Below are 20,586 nucleotides of genomic sequence, written 5' to 3'. Positions count from 1 at the left end.
CAAGGAAGAGTAATCTCTCACTATAACAAAAATGTGCAAAATGCATTAGAAGGCACAGAATACATAGGTGTGTTCCACTTGATCCCCATTTATTCAGCTAAATCTCTCTTGCGATCTGTTAAGTATTGCTTAAAAAAAAAAAAAAAAGAAAAGAAAAGCCTTTTATTGGGCATATTTACATAGAAGACTGGATTTACTGCAATGTAGCCTTCCAGGCTGTCCACCAATGTGTTATTAAGTTGGACTGGGAAGTGCAGAAAAAAATGTGAACTACTCCAGTGGGGAAAGGAGCCACACGGTTGGACACTGTTTAGACGCAACAGAGATTTTCAACCAGTCCCTCCTGCCCTGACTGTTATATTACTCATCTTTACTGTATCTTTATCTCCTGGTTACCAAAATTAAATTTATTTCTCCCTGAAAAGATAACACTTTAAGGTGAACGGGTGGGTTCTTTTCTCTAAGGGGATAGGAGGACATCAATTACAGGACAGATCAGTGCACTTCATAGGGTATTTTATGACAACGCTGACTACTGAATTGCTTTTTTATGTAATGCAGCAACACCGATCAGATTTCCTGTCCGTCACAGTAAGAATTCAAAGGCAAGACATCAACACTGCAGTGCTGTATCTGGATTCCTACTCATGTAGCTGGGATCAGAGGCTGCCCCTCTGTCACCCCACTATGAGTCACACTCAAGCACAAACCATCTGATCGGCAAGCAGATGGGACTGGAAAGTCACGGCTCACTGGAATTTGGGAATGGTGGCCAAGCCTTGGGTGGTGGTGAAGGGAGGGAGACATGAAAGGCTGTGAGTCTTCTGCGATTCCAGGCTGCCGTGATATTCTGCCATGCTTACGAAACAAAGCACATACCAAGGAACAAAAGAAAAAGAAAACAACATTGCAGCTAATAATAGTCTTGTTTTAAAACAATGAATCTGGAGGTCAGCCCAGGGGCCCAAATTTCAGTAAAGCTTTAGCAGCAGGAAGATGGTCTGTCATCATTCGTGGCTGAAGAGGTTTCTTATCCCTAACATAGGAGCTAAAACTAATATGAAGTTGATTCTTCTTTTTCTCACTAACCCATGTTGCTCAGATGAGGTTCTAGCAGCATATTCAGGGTTAAGCACACGGACAGCAGTGGGAAGCTTTTGTGAAAGTAACTGTGGTTCCCAACTTCCCAGCTTTCCTGGATTAACAAGCAGGTTCATTCTGCGAGGGCTGTCATGTTCTTGAACTCTGCAGCAAGACGGAAATTGGACTTTGCTTTTCTTCAGTGGGTGTTTTTTAGTGACACATCCTGGTTGTCATCTCTTTCTGTAAAACAAGAAGGGGGATTAAATAGCAAAGGGCATTTGTTGTAAACTATGCATATTCCTCTTCCCAATTACCATTTCGACATCTGTGCAAACTCACCTAGTTTTATATGCCACCATCCTTCTGCTCCTCTCTGTCACTTTCAAGGACAATGAATGTAATTGGCAATTAGCATGCTGCATTCTGTCACTGTTGACAGCTTTAATACCTCACTAATTCCCTAGCCCTGCCATATAAATGGTGCTGCATCCCACACAAAAGGAATAAATCAACTGAAAACGTACTCCGAGGTAGAAAACTTCTAACTTAATGTAAGAAAAAGGATTCCAACTGTTGTCACTGCACCTGCAGCCAACAGGAAATGTGGAGATACATTTTTACCCAATAATTTCTGCCTGCACATGGACACACAGGGCAAGGCTCTTCCAGGACTCGACCAGAGCTGTGGAATTTGACTATGATGGCATCTGGGAGTATTCAGACTGCATTAGGAACTGGGGCCTGGGATCCACGATAGGATTTTATTTGATTTGACTTATTTACAGGCATTTTGATGCACACTGTCTGGTAGCTGACTATCCTATTCTATACAATCCTTCATGCTGGTCAGCAGAAATGCTGGAAAGAATTATCAGATGGATCTGTTCTTTTCTAACTTCCTGTCAGAATTTGGAGGTGAAAATGTGTCTTGCTCTGAACAAAGGTCAAGTCTTCTGTGGGAACAGGGGTGGGCATGTTAAGATCAAAAGTCTGTTATTTTGTATGGGTTTTGGTAAAAGATGTAGGAATAAGGAAAGAAGCCCCAGATTTGAGGTTAGGCTTGAAGGGCTGAAGCACCTACAGGTCAGTGGGGCCATGCAGATTGTACCTTTGGCTCCTCTTTCACAGCATCTCTAGACCTGTACAGCATTTCCTATGGAAAATCTATTTAGATTTACCAAGTTGGCAGAAGTTTCTAAAAATCTTAGCTTGCTTGAATAACTTGTAATTTATATCAGAATCTAATTAAAGGCCTTCTTGGCTGTCTCTGGGCATAGCAGATGATTTATTACTTAAAAAATGGAATTGTAGGATTTCTTTCCCCTTCCAGAGTTTTAATTGGTTTTTATTTCTGGTTGTTTCATGGACTATTTTACATCACCTGTTATTTTGCTGTCATGCAGGTAACAGAATGGGATATTGTCATTTGCAGCTGCTATAAAGACAATGCAACTAGTACAGCAATTTATAGAGTAATCTGTAATACCCACAGTGATCCACACAGTAATCCAAACGGGTGCTTGATTCTCCCTCTCATTTGTTAAAGGTGACAAAGGCAAATTGGCATGGAAGGATCTGTCCCCTTTTCATGTCAAATGTTGGATGTGCTCTGCCAACTGGGAGTTTTGGTGGCACGGCGGTGTCCCCAGGGTGTATTTGCCAGCCGGGACCCACAGTGTGTCTCTGTGCTCCCAGCTGCCTCCACGCGGTGGTGCCAGGCTTTCTGCTATGGCTCGGGGAAGGACTGCCGCTCGCGCAGCATCTTCTGCAGGAAAATCTTTTATTTCCCCTGTCTGAAGATAGTCTGTGTGATGCAGCACCACCGCTCCTTGCTGCAGCTGCTGCCCAGCATCTGCTTGTGGGCAGGCAGCAGCATCTATCTCTGCAAAAGCAGCAGGACGATAAAGCAGTACCAGGGTCACTGTAAAAAACCTGGCCATGCTCCTTCGGGAGCAGTGGGAGGCAGACTCCCCCTCTCAATGGAATAATAAAACATCGTAAGCAACTCATTCAACACGTAAAATGCATTTCCACTCCTAAATAAAAAAGTAGCGTCGGAGGTAGGAGATGAGACGTGGGTAAATGTATCCAGGCAAAAGAAAGAGCAGGAGCCTGGGTTATCTGTAAACTAGAGTGCTTTAAACCAGCTTGCTATGTGAGTGTCTGAAATGTTTCAGCACCAATAAATTGCCCCTCCGAGTTTTACTGCCCAGGTGTCCTAACCCGTGAAGCTATGATGCCACTCTGAGCTCTGCAGTTAGGACAGAAATTATCTCTTACAGTAACACAGGTTCTGCCCATGCCTGTCGCTCCCTTCACTTCTGTGATGTTGCTTGGTTATACAATCACACTCATGGTCCCCTATGTCCACCGTTGTCCCCCCAACTCCTATTTCCCCCACCCACCCCTGTCACAACAACATTGCTGCAGAAGGCTCTGCAAGTTTTCTCCCGGCTTCTGCTTAAAGGGTCTTCAAAGTTACAAGTCAGGAAATCCTTGAAACCTACAGAGTATCATTATCTCTAATGCACAGAAACCTCTTCTATATTGACCTAGATTGTCATAGGTAAACGAAGGACACAGAAATATACAAACACAGTCACACTGCATTCCTGTACATATGTGCACGTTTCTACTTATTTCAGACAATGAGCTGAAAATGCTTTAGAAAATAAAAAAAGAAAGAAAACCTGTGACCCTACGAACAGTAAGTTGGTCAATGCTTTGTGAGAGTGACCTATTTCTAGCTGTTTTTTTCTAGCCTGCCTGCCTCCTTGCTATTTGTGCTTTCACAGACGCATGCTTCCCTTACTACTTTTCAGGAAGTTTCAAAACAAGAAAAAAAATCTTTTCCAACAAGATTTCCCAGAAGAAGGAAGAAGACAACACACATTCTTTATCTCTGGTGGATGTCTGATCCTCCCCTCCTCATCACTGTCCTAATAAGTATGAAAGATGCATTCAGCATTTAGATCTATACCCAATTATTTTAACTTCTGCTCCCCAGTTCACCTGCAAATTAAGTGAGGAGAGGATGGAAAAAATCCATCTGCCACCTGACAGAGTTCATGAGCAGCTGAAGAAGTCTCTTCTCAACGGGACAAACCTACCCGTGGGGACACACTGAACAAACCTGAATGGGCTATATGAAGATGGGTTCCCCACCAAAGAATGATGTTCTTCTAAGAAAGTAGTGTTGCAACGCATGTAAGAGTCAGAAAATGTAGGGCACAAAAAACCAGACGTCACCCCAGCACCAGCATTTAATGGAAGCAATGGGGATCCACAGTCCGCAAAAGCTGATGGGGGAGTGGGTGAATTCACACACGTGAGCAGCATGAACAACATCACCCTGTGAGGATGCCACTGGTGCGCTAATTGCCCTCACTGAAATGAGCACGGATCATGACTTCTGCTTCTTTTGCTGTTGTGGTTTTCCCCACGAAGATTTCAACAACTGACAAACCACCATCGTGCAGACAAAGGTCTCAGTATCTTGGTCACAAAGGAGGCTGTTTGCTGGGAGTAACGCAGATCACGCGCTCTAAGATCCAGCGTTGCACAACTGATCTATATTCAGACAGCTAATTAACCCGGATAGGAATGCTAAAGCCATATTTGTAACAAGTTATTTACAAAACTCCTTTTTGCTTGGCATTTTTAGAGCCATGCCTTGAATCTTCATTTACAAATTGCTTTCTCCGAAGTTATTTTACAGTTTTTTTAGTTGCCACTGTCTCTGCATACCGATAGAAAAAAAATGACAGGCCGGTAATTGCTATCCAACAGGCAAATTGATTATTTGCGTATTTCCTGTGTTAGAACTTCTTTTCCTTGAATGAGTCTCAATTATGATGATGCTTAGGACTAGATTAATCCCTCCCACAATCTGCTTGGTTCCAGGGTAGCTATTTCAAAGCTAAGCATGGCCTGATGATAATCCTCATGGATCACTCCTGAATTTGTACAGCAGCGTTTGCAGGACACAGATAATATTCCTGTCTGCAAATGTAATCCCTTATCACTGGTGACAAAGGCACTTTATCAACTGACTGCAAGTGGCAACAGGACTAGGAAATTGCACTGAGAAATGCACCTGTCAGTAGGGTTACGTTCAGGCAGCCGATACACACAACGTGCACTTGGGTGACTGACTTGCTTAAATAACTCTTGTTCCCAGGATGTGCCTTCACCTCCTGCATGTTTGTTTCCTCTGTAACAATGGAACAAACCTCCTTCTGTGGCTGGTTTTTGAGTATCTTTCCCTTGGCACTGAGGTCATGCAGGCTGAACAAGCAAATGGTAACACTATCTTTAGTATAAAAGTTTGCAGAATTATTTTTCAGAACACACCAGTTCTCTACTATAATCTACAATATGGTAGGTGTTTCACATAAATCATCTTGTACGCTAACAGATCTATTACAATGGCACAATAAACACATTTTCCCATTTTCTTCAACTTTTTACAATTATAGATGGAAAAACCTATTTGATCCAATTCTGGACAGTTTTGCCACCGTCTGGTTCCACCTGCAGTTATTCCCGACAGTTTCCCTGCGGTGGGGTGTGACCTGTAACCCTGCCTCCCATCTGCGACAGGGCACCAGAAGGGGCCAAGGAAGGTGCCCAGCTGTGGTTCCAACCCAGCAATCCTGGCTCTGATTCAGCCAACAACTTAAACACGGGCCTAAATCCACGGGCAGGAAGCTCACATGTGAGCAGAGTAGAGGGGATGCTTATCTATCCATTATCAAAGACAGAGTTTCAGGTTTCCTTTTCATATCATACCTGATCTGGAGTGCCAAATAATTATGGAAAGGATTTTTTGACTGACATACCTCTTCTACTATAGCAATATGGTGGGAGTTTCTGGTAACACAAAAGTGAAGGAAGAACTGCAAAAGTACCAAATGGGTGCTACTGATAGTTATTTTCTCCTCTAATGTTTTGCAGGACTGAACACAGTTGGAAGACCAAGCTCCTTCGAAGGTTCCTGTTCTCACTTTATCCTAGACTGTTAACCCTAACTCTTTTAATCTGGTATTAATAAATCTCTTTGAAGTACAAACGCGTTGTTGTTTATCACAAAACAGGAACTGTGGGCTAATTTGGAGAAGCCCTTTTTATTCAACAGCCTATAATTTACATTCATTAGCTAAACTTTAAAACAGGATTCATGCAGTGTCTCACCAGCGAAAGAAACATATACTTATGTAACCGCAAAATAGACAGAACTGTGTCAGAGCACGAGATGGCACAATGGCTAATCCGAAGCACCAAACAGAACCACACCAAAACCTCTGGTGAATCACTGACATGCAGAAAATTGTCAGTAGGATTGCCATTCGGCCTTCCTGTTCTTAGCACTGTACGTTTGGATTCAGTGTAAGCAACGCAGCTGACGTGATAAAAATAGTCATTAAAAACATGCATGCCAGAAAGGATCTACTCAAAAACTCTGGCACTGCAGGGCATCTTGTGACTTTGCTGTTTTCGAGCATCACAGTTGAGAATTCTATTTTTCAGCAACGTTAAGTCCTGATGTTCTCATCTGTTTCAGTAATTTCTTGCAGGAAGTGGAGGAGATGAGGAACAAATATGGCATTTCTTCAGATATCACTTATGTCTTTTTCATTTAAAGATCAGATTCATTTGTTGAGAAATTCTGGCAATTTGTACAGGGTAAAAGAAATCCTGCTGCATATTATCAACATATCTTGTTGAAGTGGAAAACAGGGACTGGCAGCAGGGAATGCTTGGTTTCTTTGTCTTTTGTTTTTCTTTTTTTTAAGGAAAAAAAAGATACCAATGGCTAGTTAGAAGCAGTGACATGCCTTGCCTGAATAGGGACTCTTTTACTACAGCAAACAGCAGGAGAAAATAAAAAGAAAAAACAGAAAGAAGGAAAGAAAGAAATGCCTACTTTAAAGCTGACTTAGCTACTATTTATTTATTTCTGGATAATATCCAGACAAGTAGTACGTCAGCCTACTGCTCTGAAATGAGTGACAGAGTTTATAACAACCATGAGCACGAACCTCTCAGGGAAACTACTATGAATTTATACAATAAAACTGACACACAAGTACCTGAGTTATGAACATTTTTAGAACAGCTGAATGCCTGCATTATATACACAGATAGAACTACTGAGCGCACACACAGCCTCTGACCCCCGTTACCTGTACACACATGCATATGAGGCATTTGTTCTGCATCTGCTGGCACACCAGGCTGTTGAAGGCACTTTTCTACAAGGTGCATGGTAGATACTTGGTAGGTGAATTTTGTTTGAAGAGAGGCTGATGGTCAATTCCATCTAGCAGAAGGCGTGGCATGCAATTTTGTGGGAGGGCAGATGTCGGAGGAGGGACGGGAAAGTTGGGTGCCTGTTTGTCCATTAGGACAATCTGTTGTTACTGCAGCGGTACTACATGCAGTAAGAGGGTTTCCTGCTCTCCCTTTGGATGTCCCAATGCCAATGTGCCAGGAGAGCAGAAAGAAAAGTTTTTCACATGGAAGCTTCACTGGTAGATTTCAGAGTCATAAACTGTTCATGACAGATCAATTAGAGAGTGACCAGCTATCCTTCTGGAGCACCACCTATGGCTCTGAACAAGATTAAACCTTATGGGTTCCCTGCCTAAAGCTTAAGCCATCTGGACAGAATACAAAACACACTGGAAAGTCTAGAAGGATAAAAAAAACAAAGATACCTTTAAAACGATGTGCTAATATTCTTGTCTTGCTCCTTTAAGTGCTGTAGAATGGGACAATTCAGAAGGATCCAAAGGGTTGTACTTCAGTAGTAATGAATAGCAATATAAAAACAGAATTGGGTAGCTACGAAGGATAGTGGTAACAAAAACACAGTGACTTAATGAAATTAGTTCTTTGCTTTCAAGCTCAAACTCTCCTTTGCTGACTGGCAGATCATTTATATGTCAGGGTTTGAAACTGCTTATTTCACAGTCCATTGATTTATGGGTGCCAACGTTGCTTTCACGAAGGCTGGATGTATATATGGAGAAAACGGTCTGGAAAAGTACAAATTCCATTTTCACCACAAACATAAAAAATAGCCAAGCAGAAAAAGCAATGATTTGGAAAAAAAAAAAAAAAGAAAAAAGAGTGAATTAAGAAAGGTATAATTCTGTTTTAAAATCTACGCTTGAAAAATGTATCTGCAGTAGAAGCCTCATTTAATCATCCTGTTTAACTCGGCCGTGTTTCACCTGAACGTGCCCTTGTCGAAATGCCAGTAGTTTGCCATGTTTTGTTAAGCGGTGGTGGCTGGAGGTGGCTATTGACAGATGGGCCATGTTTACAGTATTTCTATAACATCTACGGCATTTCTGGCAATGAACTGCCTGATGAATAAACATTTTTTTTTTTTTTTTGTGGGAGACAGGCAGCAAAACTGCTAATTTTTTTGTGAAAAGATGTACTGTTTGCAGTAAACTGGATGTCTAGCAGCGGGTACTTGGGCTTCATGAACAGTAGTGACAGATTTGGGGACTGATTCTTAAGCCTTGCTGTACCTACCCCTGGCAAATCAAAAAGTAAAAACGAGAAACTCACAGTGTTCATCTGAACACCATTTGCTTCGAGTATGGCTAAATAGCTCATCCTGAAGCAGGGTGAAGGAAGTTGGTTGACTTCTGTGTGATTCCTACAGCCAGTGGCTGCACCGGCACAAGCAGCTGCTGCAAGCCCAAGCTGCCATGTTAAGGTGGGGATGTTCACTTGTCCAGCACGCAGGGAAAGGACTACATTTTTGCCTGTGCTTGTGCTGCCATGAAGGTGACAGTCATACCATTACATTTTCCCCTGGCTCCATGTTTTCACCATGTGCCTTGTGCCGATACAAGGCTGTGTGCAACTGCTCCAGAAAGCATCCTGGCAAAAACATCAGTTTTGGCTGAACTGGTGTTGTTCAGCTGATCAGTCCTTGGGTCTGATGATGGTAATGCAAAGGCTCGCTCTGACACAGGGAATAGGTAGCTTGGGTGATAGGAAGGGCAGGACCATCTTTTCCAGTTTCAGGCTGCGCTTATTGTGGTATGACTGTGAAACCATACCTTAAGTGATTTTTTTAAAATAGATTAAAGAAAATATTGGATGAAAGACCTGGAGGTGGAAATACTGCCTATTCACAACAATGCCACATACAGCAGGCATTTTTTACATCCCAGCTGTATACAAAAATAACTCTTCTTTTTCCCCGTGTCACTTTTGGCCATTCTGCTAAATGTGTGCACAAACCTGTCCATGGGGTACAGAAGCATAAAAACCAGCACACTGTGTAGTACTGGGGTTGGTGACAAAACAGCACATGAATATACCACCCAAGACTGTAGGGCTACAATTTTCCTCTGAATTTTGTGGGAAGATATCAAATAATCCCACTGACTGAGAAGAAAGTGCCCCAGATTTACATCAGTGTAATCAGGGCAGCAACTTGGCTCTGAAGCATAAAATGTGGGAAGGTAGAGCACAAACCTCACTGTGAAATTTCCTGAATGAATTTTAACTTTGAAATCCTACTGTCACTCAGACCATGATGGGTTTTTGCAATTAACATACAACATAGCCTGATAAGGGGGGAAAAAATACAAAGCCTGAACAAAGTTTAATGCTTAGGTTGATGTATTAAACACTCATCTCTTTACTTGCTAGACTGCTTGGACAAACATTAGAAGTTCCATTGAGAAAGGAAGTTTCCCAGAGAAATAAACAAACAAACAAACAAAAAACATGTGTTTACTTTTAAGTGAGTCCTAATATTGGATGAAAATGTTATCAGAAGCCAATCACGCCACAAGGTCAATGGAAGATTTTACATTCAGAATTATAGAGAATAAGGAAAGAAGACATTATCTTTGTTTATTCTGCAAATGAACTCCATCCCCATGAAGGCAATTACCAGTTTGTCCATTTTTATGCATGCAGCTCCACTGACTGCCACCACTTCCAACCCCCAAATTATCTATTTGCTACCATAGCTGATTGTCTCCACATCAAAATTAAATCAGTATTTTAACAGTTATCATAACAACATGCTTAAGTAAAACCCTTCTCTGTTTTTCTCCATCCGAATGTAGTTATTACTTTCTGTTCTCATAAAACAAAATGTTTATCAAAAAATTACTTCTGAGAGAAAGGTCAAAGTTTTCAAGGGATGGGAATTATAAAAAAAAAGATTTCTAGAGTATGAGCAAAGCAGATGGCCACATTCTTCTGTCTTTTATCCCTGTCCTCAGAGGGGAATTTCACTGCAATCAATAGTTTTCAAAGTTGCATAGGAATCTGCTGGGAATCTGACTGGTTTGCTATGTATTTTTTGATATTTCTAAAAGAGCACAAAAGATACTCCCTGCTCTGTAAGAGGACACTGTGTTGGTTAAACATAAAAATGTACAAAAATGGCATATGCTGGTATCTCTGTCTGGCCAATAGATGTGTGCATTTGACAATTCCTGGTAACTGAGAGAGAAGCAAATGTACTCAAACCACATGAACCCTTCCATCGTATTTGCCAGCGTTTGACCCCCTTGCTCATCACTTCCCACAGCTCTTTGGCACCAGATGAACCCCTGACCTGCCCACGGTTCTGAAATATACGTGTTTTTGCCACCTAGATTTGTTATTAGAACACAAGTTTCAAAGTACATATCGAATACACAGGCCCTGCACAGATTTCCAGGCCCTCTATGACCTTCCTCAAACTTGCACAGCAAGAAGACCGAATAACAATTTTTTTTAGAGATGTACCTTAAGGTTATGCTAACCAGTAATGCTCAGTAGCGAGAGAAAGAGATAGGTCCACACCTCCCACAAGGAAAAAAAAATGTGTCTTAAGAACCTTGCTCCTTCGAATGAATTTACACTATGCTCAGATCTTTAAATTTAACATTGAAATCTCACCATGTTTTGGGGTGTACTTTTTAATTTAATCTAACTCTGACAAGCACAAGGCATACTGAAATAGCAGGCCAGTGAAAATGCCGAGATTTAGAAATCAAATCAAGATACTGCAACATACACTAGGAAGTTGGGAGCAAACTGTTGCCTCACCTGTTGTCATGCTGTTACCTGACAAAATGCTTTGCATTGAGGTTCAGCCACAAATCTCTAAGGCCTCCGAATCTAAAATGACTGAAAAAGAGGAGAAATACAGCTGCAGGATTCTTTGCCTCTGTGTCTGTCTGGCAGGCACCTTCTGACTCAGGGGAAAAAAAGCACTGTGGTTTAATGTCTGCCTGGCACTAATTTTATTGCTTTTCAGAAGCCTGTTTTTTCCCCCTTCCTTTACTAGAGGACACGCTGCTGTGGTTGTGCTGATCCTCAGGTTTCATGACACTTCACTGCCTCTCCAGCTAAGCCTGGAGCACAGCAGTAAATAGTCTTTGTGATCACCAAACCCAGCATCCAAAAAGAGCCCGCTGCCTTCAGGAATGGAAGGAGGAATTCAGCTTCTTCGAAGCAGCAGAGCCAGGGAAACTGCTTCTGTGACCGGAGGCTGTGTCATACCTAGCAGACACTTTCAAAAGATAAACTCCTTTACAGGGAGGCTGCTCCACCTGCAGCAGCACTTTATTCCTGCTAGTTAGCCTTTCTCTGAGATAAGAGTAATGGAAAGAGATGCGTATCAGGGAAGGTACTCACCTCCCTTTACAGGAAAATCAGATTTATGACTCAGCTCACTGGGCTGAGCTAAAGAAATCAAGAAGTATTTGGAAGGGATTATGTTGCCTTGCATGCAGCAGCTTGTATTCCTTAAAAATAAACAAGCTGATGATCGACCTGAACGGAGGAAGATGAACCAGGAGCAAGTTCTACTCTTATTACAGCTCTTATTTAGTGGTACCAGAGCACTTCACAAACACCGATGAATTCAAGCTCACAATACTGTCTAAATACTATATCCACTAAATATTATATCCAACAGAGGGAAACTCATGAAGAGAGCTATTAGTTTACCTGTTGATAGGTAAGAAACCCAAATTCGAAACAAAATGCAAGGCTTCACCCAACGGATTGCATATGATAACTAACACTTGCACCTTACTTTGCAGAGAGTGCTTTGTACTGGGCTTAACTGGCAGGGTTTTGATAGCAGAGGGCTACAGGGGTGGTGGGAGGCCAACAACTGCCCTCTGCCACTCACAGCCACTTTCAGCTGGCTCCAAAACTGCCATAAATAACCCACCGTGTGCCAGAACTTCAACCAGAGAAGCCTGTGGCTCCTCTGTTCACAAACACTTCAGAAAGAGCAGCAGCTGCTAGAAGGCAAGGACACGGGGATGGAGGCACTGTTGGGGTCGTGGTTGGAGGTGCCCCATGCAGAGCAGGCACACCTCTGAAGGGGCCATGGGCCATGGGCAGCCCATGCCACAGCTGAGACACCCTGAGGGACTGTGCCCCACAGTAAACACATGCTGGAGTGGAGGAAAACATGTAAAAAGCAGCAGAAATAAAGCATTGCATACAACCCCTGCCTCCTGCATCATCCCTCACCTCACCAAAGGGACTGGCAATGTCTGGGTGTAATGTGGCAAAACTAGAGTGAGTGGAGACTCCGAAGAGGGGAGAGAAGGTTTCTGTTAAATTTGAGCCTGGGGAAAAAGGACTTTCTTTCCTGAGTGCTTTGTTCAATTACTAGTCTTTTTTTCCCCCTTGATGTCCATATTAGTTATCAAAAGCTTTTTTTTTAATTGGCAAAAATGAAGCAGAATTCCCCAGCTCAGGACTGTTTTGCTCACAATGTGCTTACAAGGTGCTTTGGCGTGGTCTTAAGTCCTACATGCTAAGAAATCAGTTGTTTAAAAAGAAGAGTGCAGGAGAAAAAAGCAGAAGAGCATTACTGCTTCTGGAGCTGCACTAAGAGTCCCACTAAAAAGTACATTTAGATTAAGTGTTTCAAGCGTCCTGTGTAAGCATCTGCATAAGGTGAGAATGGGATGAAGGCATGGACGTCGCCCAACTAGACTACTTTCAGCCACTGAAACAGGTTCAGAGGTAAACTAAGGTGAACTGTGACAGTGGAGGATAAAATCAGTCACTCGGAGCCAGTACAAAGCAGATGCCACATCCTAAATTCAGACCTTTGTTTATTTCCTGATAACTTCCCCATGGAGACATGCCACAAGGGTCTTCTGAGACCTCCCATGGTGTACACTGCCTGTCTGCCTGTCAACGGTGCAAGAGGCCAGGTATGTCCTCAGACTTCTTATTTCCTCCCACATTAACCAACTGGCCATGCCTTGTTTTCTTCAGGACCACCTGCGTGGTCAGAAAGTGTGCCAGCTTCCATTTTTTTCCTCCCAAAGCAGCTCTGTGAAAGACTCAGGGATCTGTCAAATTAACACAGCCTTGGGGATGTGAAAAAGATAAGGAGCATTTTAGACTACAGCCCCCACTTCAACTGAAGCTATGCAACTCCTGAATGGAAGGGGGGAACCCTATTTGACTCATTTGCTTCATTTGATTTTACAGCTGCTGTACGGGGTTGCAGAAGGCTGATAAAATCTGTTTTAAACAGACAGAGTAAGTCCTGCCAGCAGGCTAATATTACTATTCATCTACTGCCTGCTTCCCTCATTATTCTCCCTTTTTGAAGATACGTTGATAAGTCAGTTGCCTTCCTGTTTATTAAAGCATGTGGCAGTCTGTTTTTTATTTAATCAGCTCTTGGCCTATTTTCTAATTAAGGGAGATAATGTAGGCTCATTTCCTGCCATGGTGAACCTGGCAGGGCACAGGTTGTCCTCAACTACCACACTAGAATTCAAGATTATTTGCAAAGTCTGCTGTTGTTTGGCAGCTCCTCCCCTTCTCTGTGACCAGCTGAAGACAAAAGTACAGACATTTGTTGTTGTTTTTTTTCTGCATTTCCATGCCGCTGACACCCACCCAAGTGATGGACAGGGAGATGGAAGAAGCAGGTGGGGCTTCGTCAGCTGGTGCCCTCCCAGTGCAGGTGGAGCAGTTTTCTGGAAGAACATGAAGCCCAGCAAAGTTCATAATGCTGCATCCTGTGATAGCGCTAAGGGTAGTTTTGTGAAGGGAGGGAATACTGGAAGGCAAGGGGGAAGCACACACCAGTTGGAGCACATTCCTAGCCTGCTCTCCTGCTAGGCTTCAGTCATTACACAGCGTGTACACGTACCACCCCTGCAACAGCTCAAAATCCCACAGAAACACCACTTTGCCACGCTTCCGGGAATATTTAATACCATCTCCTTGCAATGTGCCTTTATGTGCCCCTATGACTGAAAACCTGCCTGGAGATGGTCGTGGGCAACCCACTGTAGGTGACACTGCCTTCAGAGGAGTGGGCTGGACTACAGGGTGTCCACGGGTGCCAGCCAGCCTCAGCTGTTCCGTGCTTCTGTGGGAAAAGAATTCCCAGTGGTTCTAGCACTGCATAGATGAGCTGTATGATACAGTACTTTCCAAACCCTGACCTGTGGAGAAATGTTGCCCTGATCCCTTTTAAAGTTGGCTAAACCACCACAGTGAGGGTTTGTACATCAACTGCTTTCTGAATTGTCCCATACTTTTACTCCTCTGTCTACACTTTTATTTTATTTGCATTTATGAGCAACACCAAAAGTGTTTCCATTTCTTAAATCTTACTTTTGGATACAATGAGTTTCATTTTGATCCACCTCAGGCCAAAATGAAGTGTCTGGTTTTGTTATGCTGTTAATTGTCTGAACCTCTGTCTCACCTCATCTGTTTCACTTAGATCCAGATCTAACACACTCAGTACTTTCACAAACACCTACCTAAAGATTTAAAAAAAAAAAACATTTCACCTTTATACAGACCACTGTTCCCTTCACATGTATTCAGGTGACTGCTATGAGAACCATGCTGTTACTAACTAGTGAAAAAAACAAACAAAAAAACCTCTCTATAAAACATATAGTACAGGAAGGAGCAGAATAAAAATGAATTTCTAATTTCAAATGACAGCATTCCCCACCTTGCATTTTTCCATACAAAACACATTGCATTTTTATCTTTTGACTGAGCCTACTGAGCACGCCACAAATGCTGCAGCAGATGGAACAGATCTGTGGTCAGAGGCAAAGTTCTTCCTTTTAAATTGCCTGTGTTCAACCACAGACTTTATCCCCAGAGGAAACCCACTTCAACAAGTGTGGGAAAGGCTCAGTGAAGGGCATTTGTAAAATTTCCTAGAGCTTTCTCCCAGACCTCACACTTACCAAAGGCTCTAGTTCTTTGCGGTCTATCAGGTTGAGCTCTGTCACAAAGTAATAAAAATGCTTGTAACAGGTATTGACGTGGGCCTCAGCCCCCATAAGGATGATACGGTCAAAGTGATGAATGTAGACGTGAACAAACACCCGAAAAAGCCGGCAGAGTATCTTCTTGCAGATCTGAAGGAAGTTCTTTGGAAAAGGAACACCTGTGAATAGAGAAGGCAGGGTTGTCACAACCATCCTGTCATCCTCCCACGACAATGGCTTTGGAGCAAAGCAGAAGTTTGTAACTACAAAAGAGGCTATGACTTCTTGGGCCTCCTTTCCAACCCATGAGATCACTTCATGCATCTGTTTAGCTTACTGCTAGCACCAAAGGTAACCAGATACATAAGCATTTTAATGGCTCAAGACCAATAGGTACTGGATCTTTTTTCCCTTAGTAGTTTAACGGAGGAACAGTCCGTGTTGTAACATTCAGTGATTTTCACTGGACTGCACGCTGCCTCATTAACACCAATGGCTTTACGTCCTGAAGTGGCTCTCACATACTTTTATAGACAGAGTTTGTCCTAGAAGTGATAGACTGTCTTCTGCCCATCTTACTCAACACTGGCATGTTCACCATGTCAGATTTAATAATGAAGAGAGATTAAAGGACCATTCCCTTCGCTTTCACATTCCTCTCAGCTATGTGTACCGCTATGACTGCTGTTTTATAGAAAAGCTCATAGATCTGCATGTTTTTGCAGGTACACAAAAAAAACCATCCCAAAATAGCTTGTAAGTTAGACCAGTCTGCAGCTGGAGACTCCAAAGCAGCAGCAAAAGTAAGATTTGCAAGTAAATTGCCAGGCATCCACAATGTAGCACAAACAGTGCCTTGAACACTCCCCTTTCATTAGAGACTTATCTCACATGGCATCCTGTATCATGTAGCTGCCACAAAACCCTGAAGGATTCATCTCCTTCTATGGCTGTGCCCTGGACATGATGACTTCAGTGGCATCCTCAAAACTCCACTACTACTTTGTTTTTTTGCGTATCCTCCTGATTTTATGTTACATTCCACGTTTTAGTCAGATCTGAACTACATAACTGTAATTAATATTTCTTTAAAAAAAAAATAAAAATCTCACAGCTCACCAGCTCCATAACCACTGGAAATCTGGCTCATGCTCTCAACAAGGAAAATGTTTATTATTTGCAGAAAGAAGACGGAGATATTAAATTAACATTATACCAAACTTTATGGTTTTAAAATTTTAGTATCCTCTTACATATTGCTCAATACTCCTAAGAGACTAGTGAATTAATGCACAAATGGCCCAGGGAAACTGAGGACATACAGTGAGAATTTCCCTGCTTAAAAGAGAATTTTAAATAAAATATCAGCTGTGGCTGTATCACTCTGGGTCCCAACAACAGGAAAACACACCTTACTCTGGACTCCCTGGTCCCATATATGTCGGTATCCCAGGGTGTATCCATGGCTGATGTGAGCAGCACTATGCCTGTAAACAGACAAGTGGGGAAGTATCGGCACTCAGATGTGTCCCAGCATCAGTCCAGCGGGCAGACCCTAAAGGTACGCTCCATGCTGACTAGGAGTAGGTCTGAGCACAAACTATGTTTAGGCCCAACTAATACTAATAATTTCTTAGTCATCTGGAAGAACTTAACATTCCGTCAAACTAAAACGAAACAGTCTTTTATATTATGCACACAGCAGCCTACACACAGTACAACACGAATAAGTACAGCAAGACTGCAGACCCCAGTCTGCAGCATACGCAGGATTAAAGGTCTGAGCGTGTGAAATCAAGAGAGCCGTCAAGGAAGCTCTGGTGCTCTTTCTCTCACACGTTTCCTGAGCAGTAACAAAGGCCAGCAAAGCAGAACTAATGTACAGGCCATGAATGAAATTCAGTTTACCACACTGAGGGACAAGGTATGGAAAGTGGGAAGGACAAGACTGGATGGCAGAGTTCACTCCCACTATTCATTTAACAGAAATGCTCAGGATATCCCTGAACTACATCCACGTTTGCCATCACCAAGGTACAAATGTGTGCCAAAGTGCCTTGGTTTCTTTGGCTTGTTCTGGCTCATTGTAGGCAAATCCTTTTGAAATAATTTTGGGCAGCTTCAAAGACTCAATACAGCCCTTCTTGCTCCTGATGCGCAAACTAGGGCCCAGAGAAATAACTGCATCTGTTGAAGCACAGCTACTTTACCTCCTTCAGAAACATTTGCTATTGGTTGTCACATCCATTCATAGGAATTAATTCATCTCAAAGCCACAGCTAGTATCTCAGGCCATGGAGGAGGAGGCCTAAATGCTCAAGCCATGATCTGAGACATCTCTAAGCTACAGAAATCACAATAGGTACAGCTGTCTTGGCAATATTTGAATCAAAACCCCACACAATTAGCCAAACACCAGTATTATTAAAAGTGGGTTGTCATTTCCAAAGGCAAAATAAATATATCCAAAAGATGTAACAGAAACACCAGTTAGTTAACCAGGTGGATCATATTTCTTCAGGAACAGCTAGAGCAGCAGCCTGATTTACAGTTTTGTTCATCTACCCAAACCAGAATTTTAAAGACGCCCTCTAAAAAATACGTAAAACTTAAAAAAAGGGGGCGGGGGGAGTTCCTGATGTTGTCACTGCAAGCTGACCTGAGCAAGGAGGGCAGAGTTTCCTAGGCCAGAACATACACGCCCCAAGTGCAGAACAAGCAGGTCCATCCCCGGGACTGCAAGAACAACACTGTAATGAAGAAGGTCCCACTGCTGCCACAGCTGCCAAAAGCGAGCCCAAGACATCAGACTGGCAATAGAAGGATCATTGCAGTCCATGAAATTAGACAAGAAGGGTGGCAGAAATGCCATCTCGAAGGAAAAAACATACCTAATACAACAGAACAGATCCTGAACTGAGTTACAGCAAAATGAATCCAAAGTAATGCCATCAAGACTTGAAAAATCAGAGTGAGCTGGTTCCAGATTTATATTCTGAGGTCAGAATTTGGCCTAATGTTTTCTTCCCACTGCAACTGTTATAAATAAGTCAAGTACCAAGTGCAATCATTACCAGTGACCCTTGGGAAATGACTAGCTTAGATTTAGATCCTTGACTTGCTGAGGAGCCAGCAGTCCTTCAGCTGAGCAGCAGTAGCCTTTGCCTTCACCCCCTCCAAACCCTTTTCAGCATGCAGTCCGTGTTTCATAATTTGTTTCTTGGAAATTTGAAAAGAATTAAAAAAAAACATGGTCCAAGTATTTAAGTCTGAGTGCTTCCAAGAAAGATGACTGTCTCGGTATCTGCAAGGTGATACAAACAGAATGCAGAACCATCAAATTAGATTGCTAAACCATGTTATTAAAAGGCAAAGGAATACAGAGATGACAGTGAATTTTTTTAAGCTAGTTGCTATTTGATGGAAGAAAAAAAAAAAAACACACAAAAAACATATTTCTGGATGCATGAACAACTGTTAGCTTTGATTCTTCTGCAGGCTAAGACCCAGCGCTGCTGTATCAGAAGAATGTAACAGGATGATCCTCTTTGTTGACCTGGAGCTCAAAACCCCAGAGCTCCTGATAATGTCCCAGGAAGGTGCCAAGTTATGCAAACACTCTTAAACATCCCAGTCACACCGTGTAAGCTCCTTTACTTCAGGGTTATACATGCAAATGGAAAACAATTCAGTGGAGGACAGACAGGTATAGCATAGCCAGCAGCAAACGTGGCCAGCGTGGTGATAACCACGTATGTGCTGGGCTTGCCAGGGCTAACAACAGCTTCCTCTTGCAGAAAAGGAGGTGCACCAGAACACGACAGAACAGCCACCTCCTCCTCGTTGCTCCCACCTCCCTTCCTTGGCCTTTCTGCTAATTCAACATGGCTATGTGATGGGTCCTGCACTTTGGCCACAACAACCCCATGCAGCACTACAGGCTTGGGGCAGAGTGGCTGGAAAGCTGTGCAGAGGAAAAGGATCTGGGGGTGCTGATTGATGGTCACCTGAACATGAGCCGGCAGTGTGCCCAGGTGGCCAAGGTTGCCAACAGCATCCTGGCCTGTGTCAGGAATAGTGTAGCCAGCAGGAGCAGGGAGGTGATCATCCCCCTGTGCTCTGCTTTGGTGAGGCCGCACCTTGAGTACTGTGTTCAGCTTTGGGCCCCTCCGTACAAGGACATCGAGGCCCTGGAGCGTGCCCAGAGAAGGGCTACGAAGCTGGTGAAGGGCCTGGAACACAAGTCCTGTGAGGAGCAGCTGAGGGAACTGGGGTTGTGTAGTCTGGAGAAGAGGAGGCTCAGGGGAGACCTTATTGCCCTCTACAGCTACCTGAAAGGAAGGTGTGGGGAGCTGGGGGTCGGCCTCTTCTCATAGATAAATAGTGATAGGACTAGAGGGAAGGGCCTCAAGTTGTGCCAGGGGAGGTTCTGGCTGGAAATTAGGAAGAATTTCTTTATGGAGAGGGTGTTGAGGCATTGGAACAGGCTGCCCATGGAGGTGGTGGAGTCACCATCCTGGAGGTATTTAAGAGACGTGTGGATGGGATGCTCAGGGACATGGTTTAGTGGAGGACTTGGTAGCGTCAGGTGATGGTTGGACTTGATGATCTTATGGATCTTTTCCAGCCTAAATGATTCTACGATTCTGTGATTCTCTTTACTTGCTAGAAAAGGCTACACTTAACATGAGCAGGATTCTGTGCAAATTCCAAAGCTCAACTCACCTGATTTATCGAGTTTTAACACTTTCTCTTCCACTGGAAAAAAGGACTTCCCCTTCTTTTCAAAAACAGTCTTATTTGTTCCCTACCTACCTTTCTTAATTTTCTATCAGCAGATTTGGTTCTTTGCCTGAGTGAGCCTCCAGACCTAATCCCCTTCCAGCAAGTGGACATATAGCCCAGTATTGACACTACTGGCCTATGGTCTTACTTCTGTGAGTAATCCACTTACATAGCAACAACAGACACTGCCAAGGCCCACCTCCCAGGAAACTCAGTCTAGAAAAGCAGTATTGTTAGTGTTATCTGCTAAAAGGGCTTGTGCAGTGTCCACCAGTGAGTTAATGGCCTGTTGGTTTAAAACACGGAGATGTTTTCATGTCGTGATGAAGCCCTGTCAATACAAAACCTGTTCGTTGTGTGACACAGAATATCGGTGGGACGAGAGACAGATAGAGACCAAATGTTAAAGAAACTAAATTGGGCGGGTCTAAAAGGGTCAAAAAGGGTCTAAAAG

At 43.0% G+C, this 20,586-nt stretch overlaps 1 protein-coding gene across 2 annotated transcripts in view; it reads right to left on the bottom strand.

Moving 5' to 3' along the window:
• Window positions 1–268: 268 nt before the first annotated feature.
• The window catches only part of MOB3B (MOB kinase activator 3B), a 100,969-nt gene continuing 80,651 nt past the window's right edge, over window positions 269–20,586 (bottom strand). For both annotated transcript variants that reach the window (XM_035562978.2, XM_050716325.1), the window contains 2 exons: window positions 15,324–15,526; window positions 269–1,323 (listed from right to left, as the gene is read on the bottom strand). In XM_035562978.2, the coding sequence (XP_035418871.1) occupies window positions 1,294–1,323; window positions 15,324–15,526 (233 nt within the window). In that variant the 3' untranslated portion in view covers window positions 269–1,293. The remainder of the gene's footprint in view (window positions 1,324–15,323; window positions 15,527–20,586) is intronic.

This window comes from Cygnus atratus, chromosome Z, assembly GCF_013377495.2.
Source record: "Cygnus atratus isolate AKBS03 ecotype Queensland, Australia chromosome Z, CAtr_DNAZoo_HiC_assembly, whole genome shotgun sequence".
NCBI classification, from domain to species: domain Eukaryota; kingdom Metazoa; phylum Chordata; class Aves; order Anseriformes; family Anatidae; genus Cygnus; species Cygnus atratus.
This window is presented reverse-complemented; position numbering and strand designations above follow the sequence as displayed.